Source organism: Pinus tabuliformis, chromosome 1_1 (assembly GCF_031772625.1).
Source record: "Pinus tabuliformis cultivar Carrire ecotype Pingquan chromosome 1_1, CPIR1, whole genome shotgun sequence".
NCBI classification, from domain to species: Eukaryota; Viridiplantae; Streptophyta; class Pinopsida; order Pinales; family Pinaceae; genus Pinus; species Pinus tabuliformis.
The window spans coordinates 576,211,593-576,229,471 of record NC_142297.1 but is presented as its reverse complement, the minus strand read 5'-3'; the positions used below and the strand labels follow the sequence as shown (position 1 = coordinate 576,229,471).

Sequence of the window (17,879 nt, the reverse complement as noted above, 5' to 3'; positions counted from 1 at the left end):
ACCCCTATTAGCCAATTAGCCTGGGAAAACCATGAAACTCCATTTCTAGTCTTAATTCACATAATTTACACAATGTGGAAGAAAACCAAATGGCCTATAGGAAATATTATCATAAATTGCATGGTAAAGAGAATCAAATAAACTATTGGATAGCTGCAAAGTCACAACAACTTCACTAAAAGGAGTGCGTTTAAGTGGATATAAAGTAGTTCTTTTAGGCATTAATCTAGTTCCACTTATGGAAGATGAATGTTCCTAGTGTTTTATCAATGCCTTTACTTACATCTTTAATTTCAAAAATGATGGTCAAGCTTAAACTTTCTCATCTTCTTAATCTTTGCTAAGGGGTGACAATCATACTTGTGGAGATTTAAGAATGTGAGTCAAACTGTGGTGGAAACATGGTTACACCATCACAAGAGGTTATTTTGGTGAGGAATAGCCCTATATTGTCAAACAAAATTTCCATATAAATTACCCATATTTAATTCATGATAGTTCCATTTAGTGACTCAACTCCTTCATATCCATATAAGGGTTCACAATGGTAGGGAACTATACTTCTTTATACATAATATGAGCAATTGAAAAAAAAAAGGTCCATGGGAGTTATGCATTTGTAATATCTTACCAAATAGATCACAAGAGTAAGGATTTACTTATTTACTTTTAAATGGAAAAAGCATATGAAGCAATATGCTAATTACAAAAAGGCAAAGCATCTGAAACAATATGATAATTACAAAAGAAACCTAGTTAGTGTTACCTATCTACATACATGGTAGAGATGTTTTTTAGCAAATGAACCATAAAATCCCATGCAATGCTAGGTGTTTTTCCCTAAATATAACCCCAAAGGTTTATTAGTACCCAAGAAAACGAATATCATTACAACACAATAACATAAAAATAACAAATAACAAATAAAAAAAGAAAGAAAGAAAGAAAGAAAGAATTTAGGAAATAAGAAATCTCTTTATATAATGTAAATAAAATATAATCCCTCTAAAAAACACTAACAACACATACACACATTTTCCTATCTCTAAATACATATATGAAGTTATACTAAAATATTTTTTAAATATTACAAATTTACATTTTCCTTAAATGCTAAATTATGAAAAAAAAATTCTTATTTTATTTCTCATGTTAATCTAAAATTATATTACTTAATATATACATTTAAATATTTTATTTCTCTAAAAAATAAAATATTTAGAATAAACTAAAAAAATCTTTTAATTAAAATTATTCTACCCCATCCCGAAACCATAGCTCCTCCGACCATTAAAATATGATGGCTCCTTATCATCATTGAATTTATTTTATAAAAAAAAATCATATTAAAATTTAAAGTACCATTCCAATGTGTTGACATGGCTCCTCCAACCATTAAAATATGATGGCCCCTTATAATCATTGAAATTATTTTATATAAAGAAATGATATTAAAATTTAAAGTATTCATTCCAATGTGATGATACAGTATAGTCACCGAAATTTTATATGTAGATAAACTGAACTTAAAAAAGCAACCATCTAGGTGCGATGGCTCCTTATTTTCGCCTAATATTTTATAAATGGATCAGTTGGAAATAAAAAAGTAACCATTCAGAACATCATGACTCTCTATCATCACCGAATTTTAATTAAATAGTTTGCAAATGTTTGACGAGAGGGGTTTCTCATGACATATGTCGACGTTTGTGATGACTGGTGGTAATGAATAGGGTTCCAATGGCATACGCCTTTAACACTATATATTTTTGTGCGACCTGAAACAGAAGCACACGACATTTTGGATAAGTAACAATGGTGAACGAATTAGGATCCGAGAGGCCCCTTCTGGTATGCCTTGAGTTTTATATGAAACTCGCTATTGCTCTAGTTGCCTTGGTGGGGGCATGGAGCTTCTTCGTCAAGGGAAGAAATAGGAAGCTGCCCCCGGGACCGTTCCCTTTGCCCATCATCGGAAATCTCCACCTGCTGGGACAGCTTCCACACCGAGCACTGGCAGCTCTTTCTCTGAAATTCGGGCCTCTTATGTCGATCCGCCTCGGCTCTGCTCTTACCTTAGTAGTCTCTTCACCTGATATGGCCAAGGCGATTCTCAAGACACGTGATCTGCTTTTTGCTAGCAGACCTCCATCCGCGGCCGCTAATATTTTTTGGTATAATTGCACTGATATCGGTTTTGCTCCGTATGGCGCTTACTGGAGGCAAGTGCGTAAGTTCTGCGTTTTACAGTTGCTGAGCTCAAGACGCTTGGAGTACTTCCGCTTCATAAGAGAAGAGGAGGTCTCTGCTATGATTCGTTCTATTGCTAATTCAGATCATGCCGTAAACATTAGCAAAACAGTCTCAACCCTTGTGAGTGATATTTTGTTCAGGATGACCTTCGGTAAAAAGTGCTCTGACCAAGACTCTATTCGCGGTAAAGGAATCAATTCGATGATGAAGGAAAGTTTTGTGGTAGCCGGTGCCTTTAATGTTGGAGATTATATACCATACGTGGGCTGGATGGATCTGCAAGGTCTCAACCGACGCTTCAAGGAAATACATCGCATACAAGACGAGTTCCTAGAGAAAGTAATAGAGGAACACGTTGCCCAGAATGACCCCAACGTCGAGCGAGATCTGGTAGATGTTTTGCTTGCAGCTTCTGCAGATAAGGATATGCAGCCAAAAATTACACGAGATAATATAAAGGCCATCCTATATGTATGTAAAAATTGCAGCTTTTAAATAAGTAAATATGATGCAGTATAGTGATTATGATCTCGTAGTGTAATGATTATGATCCTTTGATATGGTATTGATGTCTTAGTGATAATGATGATGTCAGGATATGTTGGCCGGTGGCACGGACACGTCATCCACAACTATGGACTGGGCAATGTCCGAATTATTGAGGAACCCGCCAGTGTTGAAGAAGGTTCAGGACGAGCTGGAACGTGTAGTTGGGAAGGGCCGAATGGTGCGTGAATCTGATCTTCCTTCTCTCCCTTACTTACAAGCTGTGGTGAAAGAAACTCTTAGACTCCACGCGGCGTCACCCCTTTCCCTTCCTCACTCAACTGTGGAAGACTGCAATGTATTGGGCTATGAAATTCCCAAAAACACTACCGTTTTGGTGAATATTTGGGCAATCGGAAGGAACCCAACTTCATGGGAGGATGCGGAAAGTTTCGTGCCTGAGAGATTTATGGATGGCTGCTCCCTCGATCAAAAAGTTCGTAACTTTGAGTGGATTCCGTTTGGAGGAGGGAGGAGAGGATGCCCGGGAGAGGAGCTGGGAATGCTTCTTATTGAATTTTCATTGGCACAACTATTGCACTGTTTTGACTGGACACTGCCCGATAAGATGAATGGGCAGGAACTGGATATGTCTGAAAGTTTTGGACTCACAGTGCGTAGGGCACATGATCTCTATGCTGTTGGGACCCCTCGCGTTACGGTTGTACTGTAATCTGTATTGCTGACTGTCTGCATTAACTTAGACTCCGATGCAAACAGAGCGCGTAGAAACATTATAATAAAATGTTGTAATATCAGTAGTAGTCTGTACAATGTCATAGAAGAATTCGTGATAGTCTGCCTATTATAGCTGAGTAATAATAGAGCAGCGTACGTACAGAGGTGTGAAATAGTTACTATGAATTTTATGGTTATTGTAGATTTTTAACTATCGTTGTGTCTATTCTGAAATATGGTATTTGGAGATTAATTATGATATGGTTTTTGGGTTTTAATTTAATTATTATTTTACTGTTTGATATATAATTGTTTTAAGCTTATTTTTTTAAAAGTAGAAAAAATTATCATAATTAGTTTCAAATCAACGGTATATAATTTGTATGGTTAACTATCTACATTAATTTAAACTCCAATAAAAACAAAACGCCTAAAAACATTATAATAAAAAGTTCTAATATCAGTGTTAATGTGGACAATGTCATAGAAGAATTCGTGATAGTGTGCCTATTATAGTTGGGTAATAATAAAGCAGCTTAGGTATAGAGGTGGGAAACAGTGACTATGAATTTTATCCTTATTGTAGATTTTTATCTATGGTTATGTCTATTTTGAAACATTGTCAGAGTATAGTTTTTGGATAGTTTTTGGAGATTAATTATAATATGGTTTTTAGAGTTTAATTTAATTATTATCTGATTTCTTAAAAGTAAGAAAATATATCATAATTTAATTGTCAAACAAACAATATAATTTGTATTACTCTTTTCTCAAATAGACTTTTAAAATATGGATGTAAAAATTGAAGCTGAAGCTTATTTCATTCAGAAATTCTCTCTCCCTAGTACATAATTTCTCTCCCTGGTACATAACCTCTTTCTTCACTTTGCAGAATTCCCATTTATGTCTTTCCAGGATACTGATTTATAGTATATTTCATACTTTCCTTTACTCTTGGTAGATATGAACTTTTTTGGACTTCTGGATTTTTCTGGATTCAATATTATGCTATCTGTTTATCCTTCTGGTTGATTTGCTTCTTTTGAAGCACATATCTTTCTATCTTTATGCCTGCTATGGGTTTTTTTTGGCCACACTCATATGAGGACTTGCTTACCTTCCCATACAGTTTTGTGCTGGGTTGGTTATATCTCTTTCGCCGGCTATATCCCAATATAATATGTTGTTTTTTTATATCTTATATATAATACAGTCAAACATTTTTCGTACTGAAAAACTATCTACATTAATTTAAACTCAAATACAAACAAGGCCCATAAAAACATTATAGTAAAAAATTCTAATATCAATATTAGTGTAGACAATCTCATAGAAGAATAATTCGTGATTGTGTGCCTATTATAGTTCAGCAATAATAAAACAGCGTACGTACAGGGGTGGGAAACGGTTACTGTGAATTTCATCCCTATTGTAGATTTTTATCTATGGTTGTGTATATTCTGAAATATGGTCAGAGTATGGTTTTGGGAGATTAATTATAATATCGTTTTTGGAGTTTAATTTAATTATTATCTCATTGTCTGATATATAATTGTTTTTGGTTTATTTTTTTAAAAGTGGGAAAATTTGTTATAATTTAGTAGTTAAATGAGTGATAACTATCTTTTGCTATTAACTCTGAATGTAAGCTGACTCATCACCATTAATCAAACCATTAATCAAACCTGAAATAACCAGTTGGAGCAGGGCAGGCTTTCACTCCTGCTAGAGGCTTCTAGGTCTTGGGCTGTTAACCTGTTTTCTTAAGTCCAAAAAAAACAAGCTCTTAACCAAACCAACAGCAATTTTAAAGCATATTCCAAACACAGTGTTCAGCTTATTACCCTGAAAGTTTTAACTTATTACCCTTAAACATCCATATTAGTGATACTGATTTCGAAGATGAACCTCATCCTAGAGAGCATCACATTAAATACTGCAAACCCCTGTTGTATTAATAATTTAATAGTACACTACTCATTTTCTCCACCGTTAAGTGGTATGAAAACAAGGAAGCGCGACCCTGACCTAATATGAAGTCAACAGTAACATTAAGATTGAACTCCGAAGTTTGAATGAGTGAATAAAACGTCGCGATCCTTGGCGCAGTTGCTCTCAGTATGTACCAGTGAATGAACCAATGAATCTACCAGGTATGTAGAGTCCAAACATCTATATCCTCTGCCTGCAATATGTGTATTTCCTCAGAATTCGTTTATATTTGAAAAGGGTCTACGTGTGAAACTGTACACCATGCTTCCTTTTCTAGAAAGGATGTAGACCAGGACGTACGGAGTTAAAGAAACGGTAATATCAAGATTCAAAACCATCGCACCAAGCAGCCAGACTTACATCTCCAAATAAAAAACAGAACATTACACTTAAATTTACCATAGCGTCATCTAGAAATATTTTTAATCTGATATAGATGTACGTTTTTCTCCCGGTATAGAGATTTAGATTCATGTACCCTTGTCTCGAGGTTTAGAGATTCTACAAATTTGAAGGAATTGTAATTTTTCTTTTAATTTCAAGGAAGGTTGCTTTTAAGTACTTAGTTAATCCCAAAAATATGATATTTCATAAGTCCATGCTTCACTACAATTCGGAGGTTGATTTTCAATACTCCATTAATCACAAAGAAGGATGAGATTTTGAATATTCAATTAATCGCAAAAAATTATATGTGAGAAGCCCATGCTTCGTAAATACTTGGAAGCTGATTTTTGAATAATATTCACAATTAACCCCGAAAAATGATATTTCAGAAATCCATGCTTCATATGGAAGCTGATCTCAGTATTAAATTAATACCAAAAAGTGATATTTCAGAATTCCATGCTGCCGTATAGAGATGTCTACACAACCCGGGATTGTGAACACTAATGCTAAAACCTTTTGTAACCGATATCTCTCATACAAAGGTAGGACCAAAGAATTGCACATTTATAGTTGTGCATCAGCGTCATAGTTAATTTTTGTAAGTAGCTTCTTTGATTCTGTTTTCAGAGATATAAAAGAGCAAAGGATTAGAACACCGGTGCATTCAACGAAGGGATTTACTGGTCAGTTTAGTCGCGGTCGAGTAGGAGGACCAATTTCGTGACTAAAAGAAAGTGCCAACGCCGAGGGCAACTCTTATCGCGATTGCATATTCGCATAACCTATTTACATCGCAGTATGGCCCACCTTTCCGTTTCCGTTCACAGAAACGGGCGTTGACAACCTTTATCGGAATTGCTTATCATCTGAAAACTTTTGCGCCAGAAACTCTGTTATATCTCACATCTTGGCATTGTCTCGCGGGGAGCTCGATGCATGGAATTCAATTCCACCTAATCAGCTAGGAGGTCCCGGCCGGTCATAGCCTCTGCAAGCCAATAGAAGCACAACGAAATGGTTAACGCACCCTGTTATGTCTCACATCTTGTCATTGTCTCGCGGGGAGCTCGATGCATGGAATTTAATTCCACCTAATCAGCTAGGGCGTCCCCGCCGGTCCTAGCCTGTGCAAGCTAATAGAAGCACAACGAAATGGTTAAAGCACTCTAATTAAGTAGTAAAGCGGTTTTTCCGAAACCAATTCTCCTCTTTGCACAATTGTCACTCTATGTCGTTTGATCCATCGTTAGACGATTGGATTGTGCTACTCCCTTGATTTAAATTGCACCGACATAAATGATTTTGTGTTTTCCTTTTGTGCAGATGTCGTCGTCGTATATGATACCTGTTATATGTTTCATCGATGAGGGTTTTTCCACATCCTTATGGCAACTACCCTACGCCCGCCGGCACTGTCATTCTTGCCACCACCCATGTCACTCCCCTACACCTACGTTAGTCTTCCAACCACTTATAGCGAGGTGCGGCACCATCGAACACTTTCTTTTCACCAATACTAATGTTCATGGACTACGCCTAATTCGCTTTTCCTTACTTAGTTTGTGTTTCGCAACTAAGTAATCATGTTTATCTTTATACTAATGAACACCCATACTCATTCATTATCCACAGCAATTATAAAGAGAACAACAATTGCATAGTATAAAGGGAGGGGCAACTCCGTAAACAATGAGTCTGCCCAACAATATATAATAATCAATCTTTCTTTGATAATACAATCATCACAAGTATGCTTGGCAAACTCCAAGCCTATACTTAGTCTCTTTTACAACATAGGCAAAACAACCTTTACAACCTTTGTGCACACCTTGCACGATGGGCGGGTGCTCACCCGAGCCACCAAGACACCCTCGTCAATCCCGGCACAAATCTGCACTCTAGAACAACCCCGGGCACACCTTGCCCAACCTTCGACCAACTCCAAGTGTCACCAAGTGAACGCCTTCAAGAAGTGCGCATGAGCTATGCGCATGTCCTTCTAAATCTGCGCACTTGTCTTTACTCTTGAGCTCTTGTGCGAAGTGCTTGTCCAAGTTCGAATGTCTTAAATGAAGCTCCAACGCATGTAATATATATGCGTTCCATCATGGGTGGTGGCTCACCCAGCCGACCCCCAAATCCATGGTTGCACACCCCTACGAACGCCCATGTGTATGTCGGCCAGCCCACAACTACAAGTCGGCCTCCATCCAAACTCTCCACGCTCATCGGGTATAAGTCTCCCATCGCTCCATCTTATCGTCGCACGCAACTCGTATGTTCATCGCATCTCCGTGCACATGCGCCCGCGCGCCCGGTCCGCCCGGCACCCAACCGAGTCATCAACCTGAGGACCTTACAACCCAGCTAGCGAGCGCACTTTGGGTCAGAGAAGGGGAACTGCCATGGCTTGCCCTACCATTATCAGATGAAGATACAAGTAAAAATACTCGATCAAGCTTTTCAGATCGATAGCATTTTGTGCCTTGTTGTTCTCGAGAAAAGGGGCAAAGTTATAATCCTCTCATCCTGGTAGTCAAGTTTTATTTTTATTGTCGTGACTGTCAACATGGGAGGTGTTTAATGATTTGTGTTACAGGTGAGGCTTTTTCCCTTCAGGTTTGAATGTCCATTTTTTTTTTTTACTTGACTTGTGGTTTACCTCTGTTACCAATCTAATGTGCTCACTTCCCCAGCCAATCTCTGGTCAAGTAGACGGGTTAGTAAAGAGGACATTGAGGCTCTTTTCTCACTTAATCCCTTTCAACTAGGGTTCAGGACTTTGTGCTCCAGAGCTGACTCACCCTTCGAAACAGGTACCAAATTATTTGACAGTTATATGTATTTCATTTTTTGCTCTATAATTCGGCGTTTTCTCACTCTGACTACTTCCCAAGTAATCTCTCTTGTAACCCTTTGTCCAAATAAGTTTTGCATTCAACATTTAAGTTTCGGCCCATTTTTCGGCTTTACTACATCTACGGCTTTCCATTAGTTTCTACTGTGACCAGGGATTGTTGTTTCCACTTGTGATGCCTCTCAGCCTGTGATTTGTGAAAAATTTTCATAGCATAATGTCTATACATAATCACCCCTTTATAGGGATCCTTCCGATGGGGAGTCTCTAGACCTGGGTATGAAAATATGAAATTGGGTGGGATGCCTAAAGATGTTTCATTGGATCGAGCTTCGTGATCGGGCTCCCATAAGAAGCATCATCCCAATAGAAGGTATCAGAGAGCTATTATAGTGATTAAATATCCATATTGGCTTCGAAAAGGATGGATCACTGAACTCAAAACTAGATAGACTAGTGCGAGTGCTGGAACCATAGACAAGGTATTTACAAATACCCCAGTTTCCCAATTAGAAGTTTTCATGATTTTAGCCTGCATCAAAATGTCTTTGGTTTGCCTCTTTCTATAATTAGGTATTGTTTGTTATGAAACTAAGAATTCTAATATCTAGAACGTAGTGAGGACATGTAATTGGGATTTTGGGTCACCGAGCCTCTGTAAAACCAAGGCACCATTATGATTAATCTCCCATAATTTGAACTCTTAGCTTCTAAGAAATGAGATTCTACTATAGAAGCCTAAGTGGGTTTGTTGTAGCCCAGAGATATCAAAGGTCCAAGAATTGAGTCTGAGAGTAGAAGAATAAGATTCTCTTATAGAAGCCCAAGTGGTTATGTTTTAGCCCAAAGATATCATAGGCTCAGGAGTTGAATCTGGGAGTAGAAGAATGGGATTTTGTTATAGAAGCCCAAGTGGGTATATGTTTTAGCCTAAAGATATCATAGGCCCAAGAGTTGAGACTGATACTAGAGTAAGCCTAACATATAGAATTCAACCAATAGTACTTTAGACTAACAAAACATGGAGGAATTGGATACTCCCACACACCATTCCACATTTAATTAAACATAAAGCCAAAGAGACCCATTTAATACTCAAAACCCAGCAATTTATGTTAGCAAAATAGAAAGGGACGACAACAACATGTCGTCTGACAAGCTTAGGGCTCAACTATATCTCCATACTCATTAGGTACTCACATTCTCTCCATGGAAGAGTTATGTACCAGCCTCACAATTCTTTTATCATCACAATGCAGACATTAGAATTTAGTTCTATACCGTCCTCACAATTTTTTTATCATCACAACCCAGCCATTAGGATTTTGCTTCCGATGGAGAATGCTTTAGGCCTATATTGTGCCTCACAAACACAATTTGGAATGGGAAAAGAGAATTCGGATTTTGCATGGAGAGAAGAAATGCACTTTACATCCCTAGAGGGGCAAGATCTTCATTACTTCATATGTGTGTAATGCCTAAACAAAGGCCAACATGAAATACAATTGGCTTTCTGAGTGGTGTATTTCCTACCACTGGTGGAGTTTTGTCACAATTCGAAGTCCCAATGTTTAAACAAATTTTGCAGAGATGCATTTGTTGTGTTTGATCCCACCATTTTGGCAACCTTGAATGAGAGGAAAATTGCATCAATCAATGCAAAACATGATATCAATGATGTAGCCAAAATCAATGAGATAGTTGAGAATGTCAAACACATTGTTGAGGTAACTCTTACCTCTAGCTGAAGATTGTTTCTTGCTTTTCAAAAGAGAGAAGTTGGTATTGTAGGGCTATTAAGGTATTGCAATTTGTAATGTATGTCCATATTATAAATCTTTGAAATCTTTGATGGTTTATTACATATTTTAGGGACTAACATTAGACATCCTTTTTGCATTGCATGCCTTATTTTCCTATAAACTTCCATCTGGATTAGCCTACCATGGTTTTTTATATCTTTTGCAGTTGTGGCATTTAGATATCCCCTTTATGTTGTTTGTCCTTTTTCCATATAAACTTTCATCTTTCTCTCCCTCCTTAAAGAATTTGCATTCAGAATCCTATTTTCTTCTTCTTCTTCTTGATTTTGTTTTGTTTCTTAAACAATCTTTCCTAAGATTCAAATTTTTTTGAGGTCTATAGTTTGACATGTTTTCTTTTGGCTCTATTCAGATTGAACAAGAATTCATATCATTTGATAGAAACACATGTGGCTTCGTGAATTTCAATCCAATTGTGAACAAACACAAGTATGCAAGGACCATTCTTGTGAATTCATCCAAAGCAAAAATTATTAGCAAGGATCTAGTGAAGCGAAATTTTTATTATATTGGCCCGACAATCATGTACTCCTTCATGCAAGTTGTAGGCTTGACTAATGATCATCTTGTAAATTGCTCTAGAGATGAAGAATGCCTTAGACTATCGCAACAAGAGAGCTACAACTAGAGTGAATTCTAGTAACCAATGTTACAAATTCAGCTAATTGAAATGTTTTTAACTAGGCTATTGAGATGCTTATGAGAGAGATGACTTCTCTTAGTGAAGATCCATCTCCATATTTGAACGAATGTGAGTGGAGAGCGAGACTATACTGACATTATGATATAAGTAGTAATTGGTGTGCATTTTTGGATTGACTTCTTTGTATATGCTAAGTGTTTTACTCTAGGTGTTGTCCTCTATACAAAAGCAAAAAGGGATATCCATAGATCCAAAGAAATACAAACAGTTTCAGTTGTATTTCTATTTGTTATTTTAAGATTTTTACAGCTTGAAATTCTCTTTATAGTATATACCACCATATGTTGGGAGAGGTGATCTGAAAATGAACTTACAAGAACCTCTCCCACTTCCAAAGCTTTAAATATTCCCAAGTCTTTATGATTAACCAATGCGGAATTAAATATGTGCTTGAACAGAAATTGTATGCTAGTGTTGTTTATTAAAGCTGTTTATGTGTTGTAATTTAATGTTCTCAAACTGATATATAAACATATATAACAGTAAATAAAGCAGCAAAGACAATGCAGCGATAAACCACACACAAAACAACAATATTAATTAGGAGTTCACCTAAAACTCTTGGGCTACGTCTCCATGAGCTCTAGTCAACTCAAATAGGCTCTCTGGGATTATGGTATCAGTCCTTTTTGCAAGCTCTTGGCTCAACTCCTGTTGTTTTACACAAAAACAGTGGGTTCAAACACCATTTTATCCCCTGGCTCTTGAAGCTCTCGGCTTTCTGGATCTCGGTTCTCGCTCTCACTTTCGGCTCTGGCTATGGCTCTTAGCTCTTGGCTCCAGCTCTTGGCTCTGGCTCTGGCTTTTCGGCTCTAGCTCTAGCTCTAGCTCTTGTGCTCTGGCTTCTTTGGCTCTATATTAGTTTACAACTCTCTGGCTTCTTTGGCTCTATATCGGTTGATCTCTTTGCTTCTGCACTGCCTCTTTCACCTTAGCTTCCTGCTTTGGCTTAGCTTATTCTCTGTTTTAGCAACAACCCCCAACAACCAACCTCTGTCTCTGACATTCATGGCTTTTAAACCAATCGGCGCTTGTCTGTTCATTTTCCCTCTCGTCTCTTTGTCATCCAACCTTGATCCGCTCAAATCCCCTCTCTAAGTGTTAGCAATCATTGCTAAACACCTTCAAGGATGGTGGCGACCTGTTCTGTAACAGAAGGGACCATCGGGCCTTTGAAATCCCCAAAATTAGTGTTCCCAGATTACACAGAAAAATACAATAAACACGAGAAAAATCTGCAAAAACTCTGTTTATCGGACTTCAAATATTCATAAATCCACACTATATTGCTATCAGGTCCACCTCTTAATCGCTATCGCAAGTCGCAATTGCCCATGTTTCATGGTTTCCATTTGTATTTTAACAATACATTAAAACATTGAAAAATCTCATAAAATGGCTTTAGGCAGACTTGAAATATTATATATTTGCATTTATAAACCCTTTTGGGTCCGGTTTCATCGCTTCGCACATATATATGTAGCCCAGCTCCATTGTACTGCTCCGACGCGATATTGCTATGTGATTTATCACAATCGCATATGGCATGGCCTTTGTCGACTTCGATCCGCCAATTTCGGTGATCGGAATGTTGCTCGGCCTGGGGGTCACGCCTTAAGCCCCATGCTATCAGTAGATGTCAATCCGCCAATTTCTGCCATCGCAGTATCGCATGGCCCGGTCCTTATGTCATATCACATAGTTGCCTCCAACCTAATATGTCAGGGATCGACAATCAGGGGTGGCTTCCCTTTTTCACTTAAATCTACTCTTTTGCCCTGGTCCGATGTGATTTCCCCTTTTGAAGGGTTTTTTGTCTTTTTAAGGGATTTTGCCTCTTTTTCTAAGGAACAAATGGCATCTTCTTTGAGTGATAACTTTTGCATCATAAGTCCATTTTTGCCCATTCAAGTTGCATTGGATTCAGAATGATGAGATTTCTGCAATGAGACTATTTTCGAGAGCAGCCTGCCCTACGAATTTCATTTTCCTCTCATTTACAAAGTATTTGTGCCATTTGGCACCTTTTACCTCTTATATGAAATCTTTTAGACTTAGAGGTTTATCCAGAGGATCCATTTTTGGATGATGTCTTCCCACTAAAAGAACTTTTGGTCTCGAAAATACTGATATACTGATCTAAATAGTACCTGAGAGTAACAACACACCCTCTTCTTTCATCCTCCACATGCTTGCCTTGCATAGTGCCTCTAAACCAAAGTCTCTGACCACTTCCCTTCTTGGATGGGCTGGTCTTCCTGGGAAGAACTATCTTCCTCCTTGCCTTCCTATAGAACTTCTGCTGAAATGGTCATAGAAGGTGGTTTGAACTTCTTTGCCTTGATCATTGATCCAAGGTGGCTCAAACAAATGTGAAGTACATCTGCTCCACAAAACTTTCATTTGTACCTGTTTGAAAAGTTGTCAACAACAACTATTAACAACAACAGAAACACAGACAACAACTGGATGGCCTAAACTCTTACTTCAACAAAAGAAATAGATTTTCACATCTTGTGAACACCTCCATGTCTTACATCTACATACAAATGATGGACTAGATAACAAGCCCACAAAACATGCCTTTAAACAAATGACCCTTCAAGTCAAGCATGTAGAAAAAGACCATTAGGACTCTTTTTCAAAAGATGAAACACTTCATCATTATCTCCATTTGGAGACCAAGTTAACTTCTCCCAAGTCAACATGGCATCACATGCATGTCAAAGCAATCAACCCTGCAAGTTAATTACACATACATGTTCAAAAACAAGGAAATCATCAACATCCCTATGTTCATGCATCTCCTGCTCATGCATGCATTTCATACTTCAACTTTCACTTAAGCACACTGTACTTTCGAAGTTGAAATGAAATATAATGTAGATGCATCAATAGACATGCAATCTTAATCGGATAAGAACTCTAACCATTTCTTACCAATCCCTTTCAAAGGTACTACCTTTGTTTGCACATCAGCATCATCATGTGAATCATCCTGAGACACATCATTCATGGAATCTTCCTTTCCATTTCTGCCATCTTCTATTTCCACTTTATTCAACTTTTGTGGAAGCACTGTTGGATTCAGAGTCCAACATTTTGCAGTAAGATGTCCTTGTTTATGGCAGTAAGTGCACTGCATGTGCATGCTCTTGACAACATGCTTTTCCTTGTCCAATGGACCTTTGGCTTCTTGCTTCTTTTCCTTGAAAAGTTTCTTGTATGTGGCCATTCTCTTCTAACATCTAAAATTATTAGGGTTATCCAACCCACAAAAGGAACATGCAATTCTTTTCCTATACATATGTGAAAATTTATCATGCTTTGCACAATCAAAAGGAAAATGTTTAGAACTAGATTTATACCTTTCTCTTTCACCTTTATTGCCTTCATGAGGATTTGAATCAAATGAAGAAGTGGCTCCCTTTGGAACACGATCAATCTCTTCAAGGCTATTAGAGTCTTCTCATCTCTCTGTTCAAGTGTGTGTTTCTGAACACTTGCATCCTGCAAATGATATTTCAAGCTATTTCATTCCTCTTGAATACAATCTTCACACTCTGTAATGCAACTCCCTCTTGGAGCTGTTTCAATGGCCTTCATGGCAGCTTTGGAACTCTCTCCATAAGACTGTCCATAGCCAAGACCCAAATACTTAGGCCTTTCCTCAAACATTATTGGCTCAAAAATACGTTGTGCATGTCTACCCAAGCCTTTTCCTTCATAGCCCATCTTGGACATTAGCTTGTAACCTATGCCTCTAGTATCTTTTTCAAAAGAACCAATATAAGCATCCTTAGAGGAATTTGAAGACAAACTGGAATAGTTTACCTCTTCTTCAAGCTGACATTTGACTAAGCCTTCTTGGGCAACAAAGAGCTATGTCTCCAACTCATGCATCCTTTTTAGGTTCATATTTGAAATATGAAGTTGCCTCTCCATTTCCTGCAATTTGTCAGAAAGCAATTGCTTCTCTTCCTTTATGGAATTCAACTGCTCTCTAAGTTTGTTGCTCTTCCTTCCATCCTCATATATTTCTCAAACCATATCCAGCATGGTGGAAAATTCTTGCTTCATGTCTTCATCAAAGAATCTTGTGAAGAAAGCAGAATTTGAGGACCCACTTGTAGAAGTTGTCATTATGCCAATGAACAAAAAAAACTTCAAAATGATAAATAAAGAGCTTATTCAGCAACCTTTTGCGACAAACCTCTTGTGCTCGAAGGATTGCCTTGAGGACCTTTGGGATAAGAAGAGTGTCTTCAACTCTCTTTCCTTCTTGTCCTTCCTGGACTGAGCTATCAATAGCTTTCCCTTCACCTCTGTAAACTCAAACAATAGCCAGTCTACAACAAGCATACAATCAATCAGACAATCAATCCTTGACTGCCCAAACACCTTCTAGACAAGAAATCCTTGCTCTCTTAATCATGCATTCTTATATAACCTTCTTTGAAGGTGAGGTTAACCAAACTGAAGCTCTGATACCACCCGATCTGAAAATGGGGCACTTAGGCTTCTTGTCTAACTTACAAGAACCTCTCCCACTTCCAAAGCTTTAAATATTCCCAATTCTTTATGATTAACCATTGTGGAATTAAATATGTGCTTGAATAGAAGGTGTATGCTGGTGTTGTTTATTAAAACTATTTATGTGCTGTAATTTAATGTGCTCAAACTTATATATAAACACATATAACAGTAAATAAAGCAGCAGAGACAATGCAGCAATAAAGCACACATAAAACAACAATATCAATTAGGAGTTCACCCAAAAACCCTGGCTACGTCTCCGTGACCTCTAGTCAACTCAACTAGGCTCTTTGGGATTATGGTATCAGTCCTCTTTACAAGCTCTTGGCTCAACTCCTGCTTTTTTACACAGAAACAATGGGTTTAGACACCATTTTATACCCTGGCTCTTGAAGCTCTCGGCTCTCGGCTCTAGCTCTGGCTCTTGCCTCTTGGATCTGGCTCTTGGCTCTAGCTCTGGCTTTTCGGCTCTGGCTCTGGCTCTAGCTCTTCGGCTCTGGCTTCTTTGGCTCTCTATCAGTTTATAGCTCTCAGGCTTTTCACTTGACTTCCAAGTGACTCCCTTGGCTACTCTCTTTGCTTCTGTGCTGCCTCTTTCACCTTAGCTTCCTGCTTTGGCTTAGCTTATTGTCTATTTTAGCAACAACCCCCAATGACCAACCTTTGTCTCTGACATTCATGGCTTTTAAGCCAATCAACGCTTGTCTGTTAATTTTCCCTCTCGGCTCTCTTCCAGCCTCGGTCCACTCAAATACCCTCTCTGAGCATTAGCAATCATTGTTAAACGCCTTCAGGGATGGTGGCCACCTGTTCTATAATGGAAGGGACCATCGGGCCTTTGAAATCCCCAAAATTAGTGTTCCTGGCTTACACAGGAAAATACACTAAACACGGGAAAAATTCGCAGAAACTCTGTTTATCGGACTTCAAATATTCATAAATCCGCACTATATTTCTATCGGGTCCGCCTCTTAATCGCTATCGCAAGTCGCAACTGCCCATGTTTCATGGTTTCCCTTTGTATTTTAACAATACATTAAAACATTGAAAAATCTCATAAAATGCCTTTAGGTGGACTTGAAATATTATATATTTTCATTTATAAACCCTTTCGGGTCCAATTTCATCGCATCGCACATATATATGTAGCCCCGCTCTGTTGTACTGCTCTGACGCGATATTGCGATGTGATTTATCGCAATCGCATATCGCACATACCCGGGGTTCTGTGCATATGGCATGGCCTTTGCCGATGCCGATCCACCAATTTTGGTGATCACAACGTCACTCGGCCCAAGGGTCCCGCCTTAAGCCCCATGCTATCGGCCGATGTCGATCCGCCGATTTCGGCGATCGCAGTATCGCACGGCCCGATCCTTATGTTATATCGCATAGCTGCCTCCAACCTGATATGTTGAGGATCGACAATCAAGGGTGGCTTCCCTTTTTCACTTAAATCCACTCTTTTGCCCTGGTCCGACGTGATTTCCCTTTTTGAAGGGTTTTTTCCTTTTTAAAGGATTTTGCCTCTTTTTCTAAGGAACAAAGGGCATCTTCTTTGAGTGATAACTTTTGCATCCTAAGTCCATTTTTTCCCATTCAAGTTGCGTTGGATACATAATGAAGAGTTCTCTACAATGAGACTATTTCCGAGAGCAGCCTGCAACTTTCCTTCTCCTCTGATTTACAAAGGATTTGTGCCATTTAGCACCTTTTACCTCTTATATGAAGTCTTTTAGACTTAGAGGTTTATCCAAGATACATTTTTGGATCAAGAGGAGCTACAGTTTCTCCCATGTGTTGTAATGGTGGTGATGTAGTAGTTCTCCTTAAATTGACCACTAAGGAAATGACCTTGTTCTTTGTACTTGTTGATGACATAATTTGTTAATGTTCTTCTAGTGTTGTTTACCATAATGAATATGGCCTTATTTTCTTTTCATGTGTCTTCTCTTCTATAATTTCTCTATTTTTCCTTTAAAGGTTTTGTTAAGATCTTTGTCATTGTTTTTAAATTCATTTTTAGCTCACAAATCTCTAAGCAACTTGTCTTGAAATACAAATTTAAGAGATGTTTTTTTTAAACTCTTATGCCACTTGT

At 38.1% G+C, this 17,879-nt stretch overlaps 1 protein-coding gene across 1 annotated transcript; it reads left to right on the top strand.

The window, feature by feature from the left end:
• The first annotated feature begins 1,741 nt into the window (after positions 1 to 1,741).
• LOC149214539 (cytochrome P450 71AU50-like) lies at positions 1,742 to 3,696 on the top strand. The gene is made up of 2 exons (XM_089390922.1): positions 1,742 to 2,724; positions 2,849 to 3,696. The coding sequence occupies exons 1-2, from the start codon at positions 1,816 to 1,818 to the stop codon at positions 3,470 to 3,472; spliced, it is 1,533 nt and encodes a 510-aa protein (XP_089247048.1). The 5' UTR covers positions 1,742 to 1,815; the 3' UTR covers positions 3,473 to 3,696.
• The last annotated feature ends 14,183 nt before the right edge of the window (positions 3,697 to 17,879 follow it).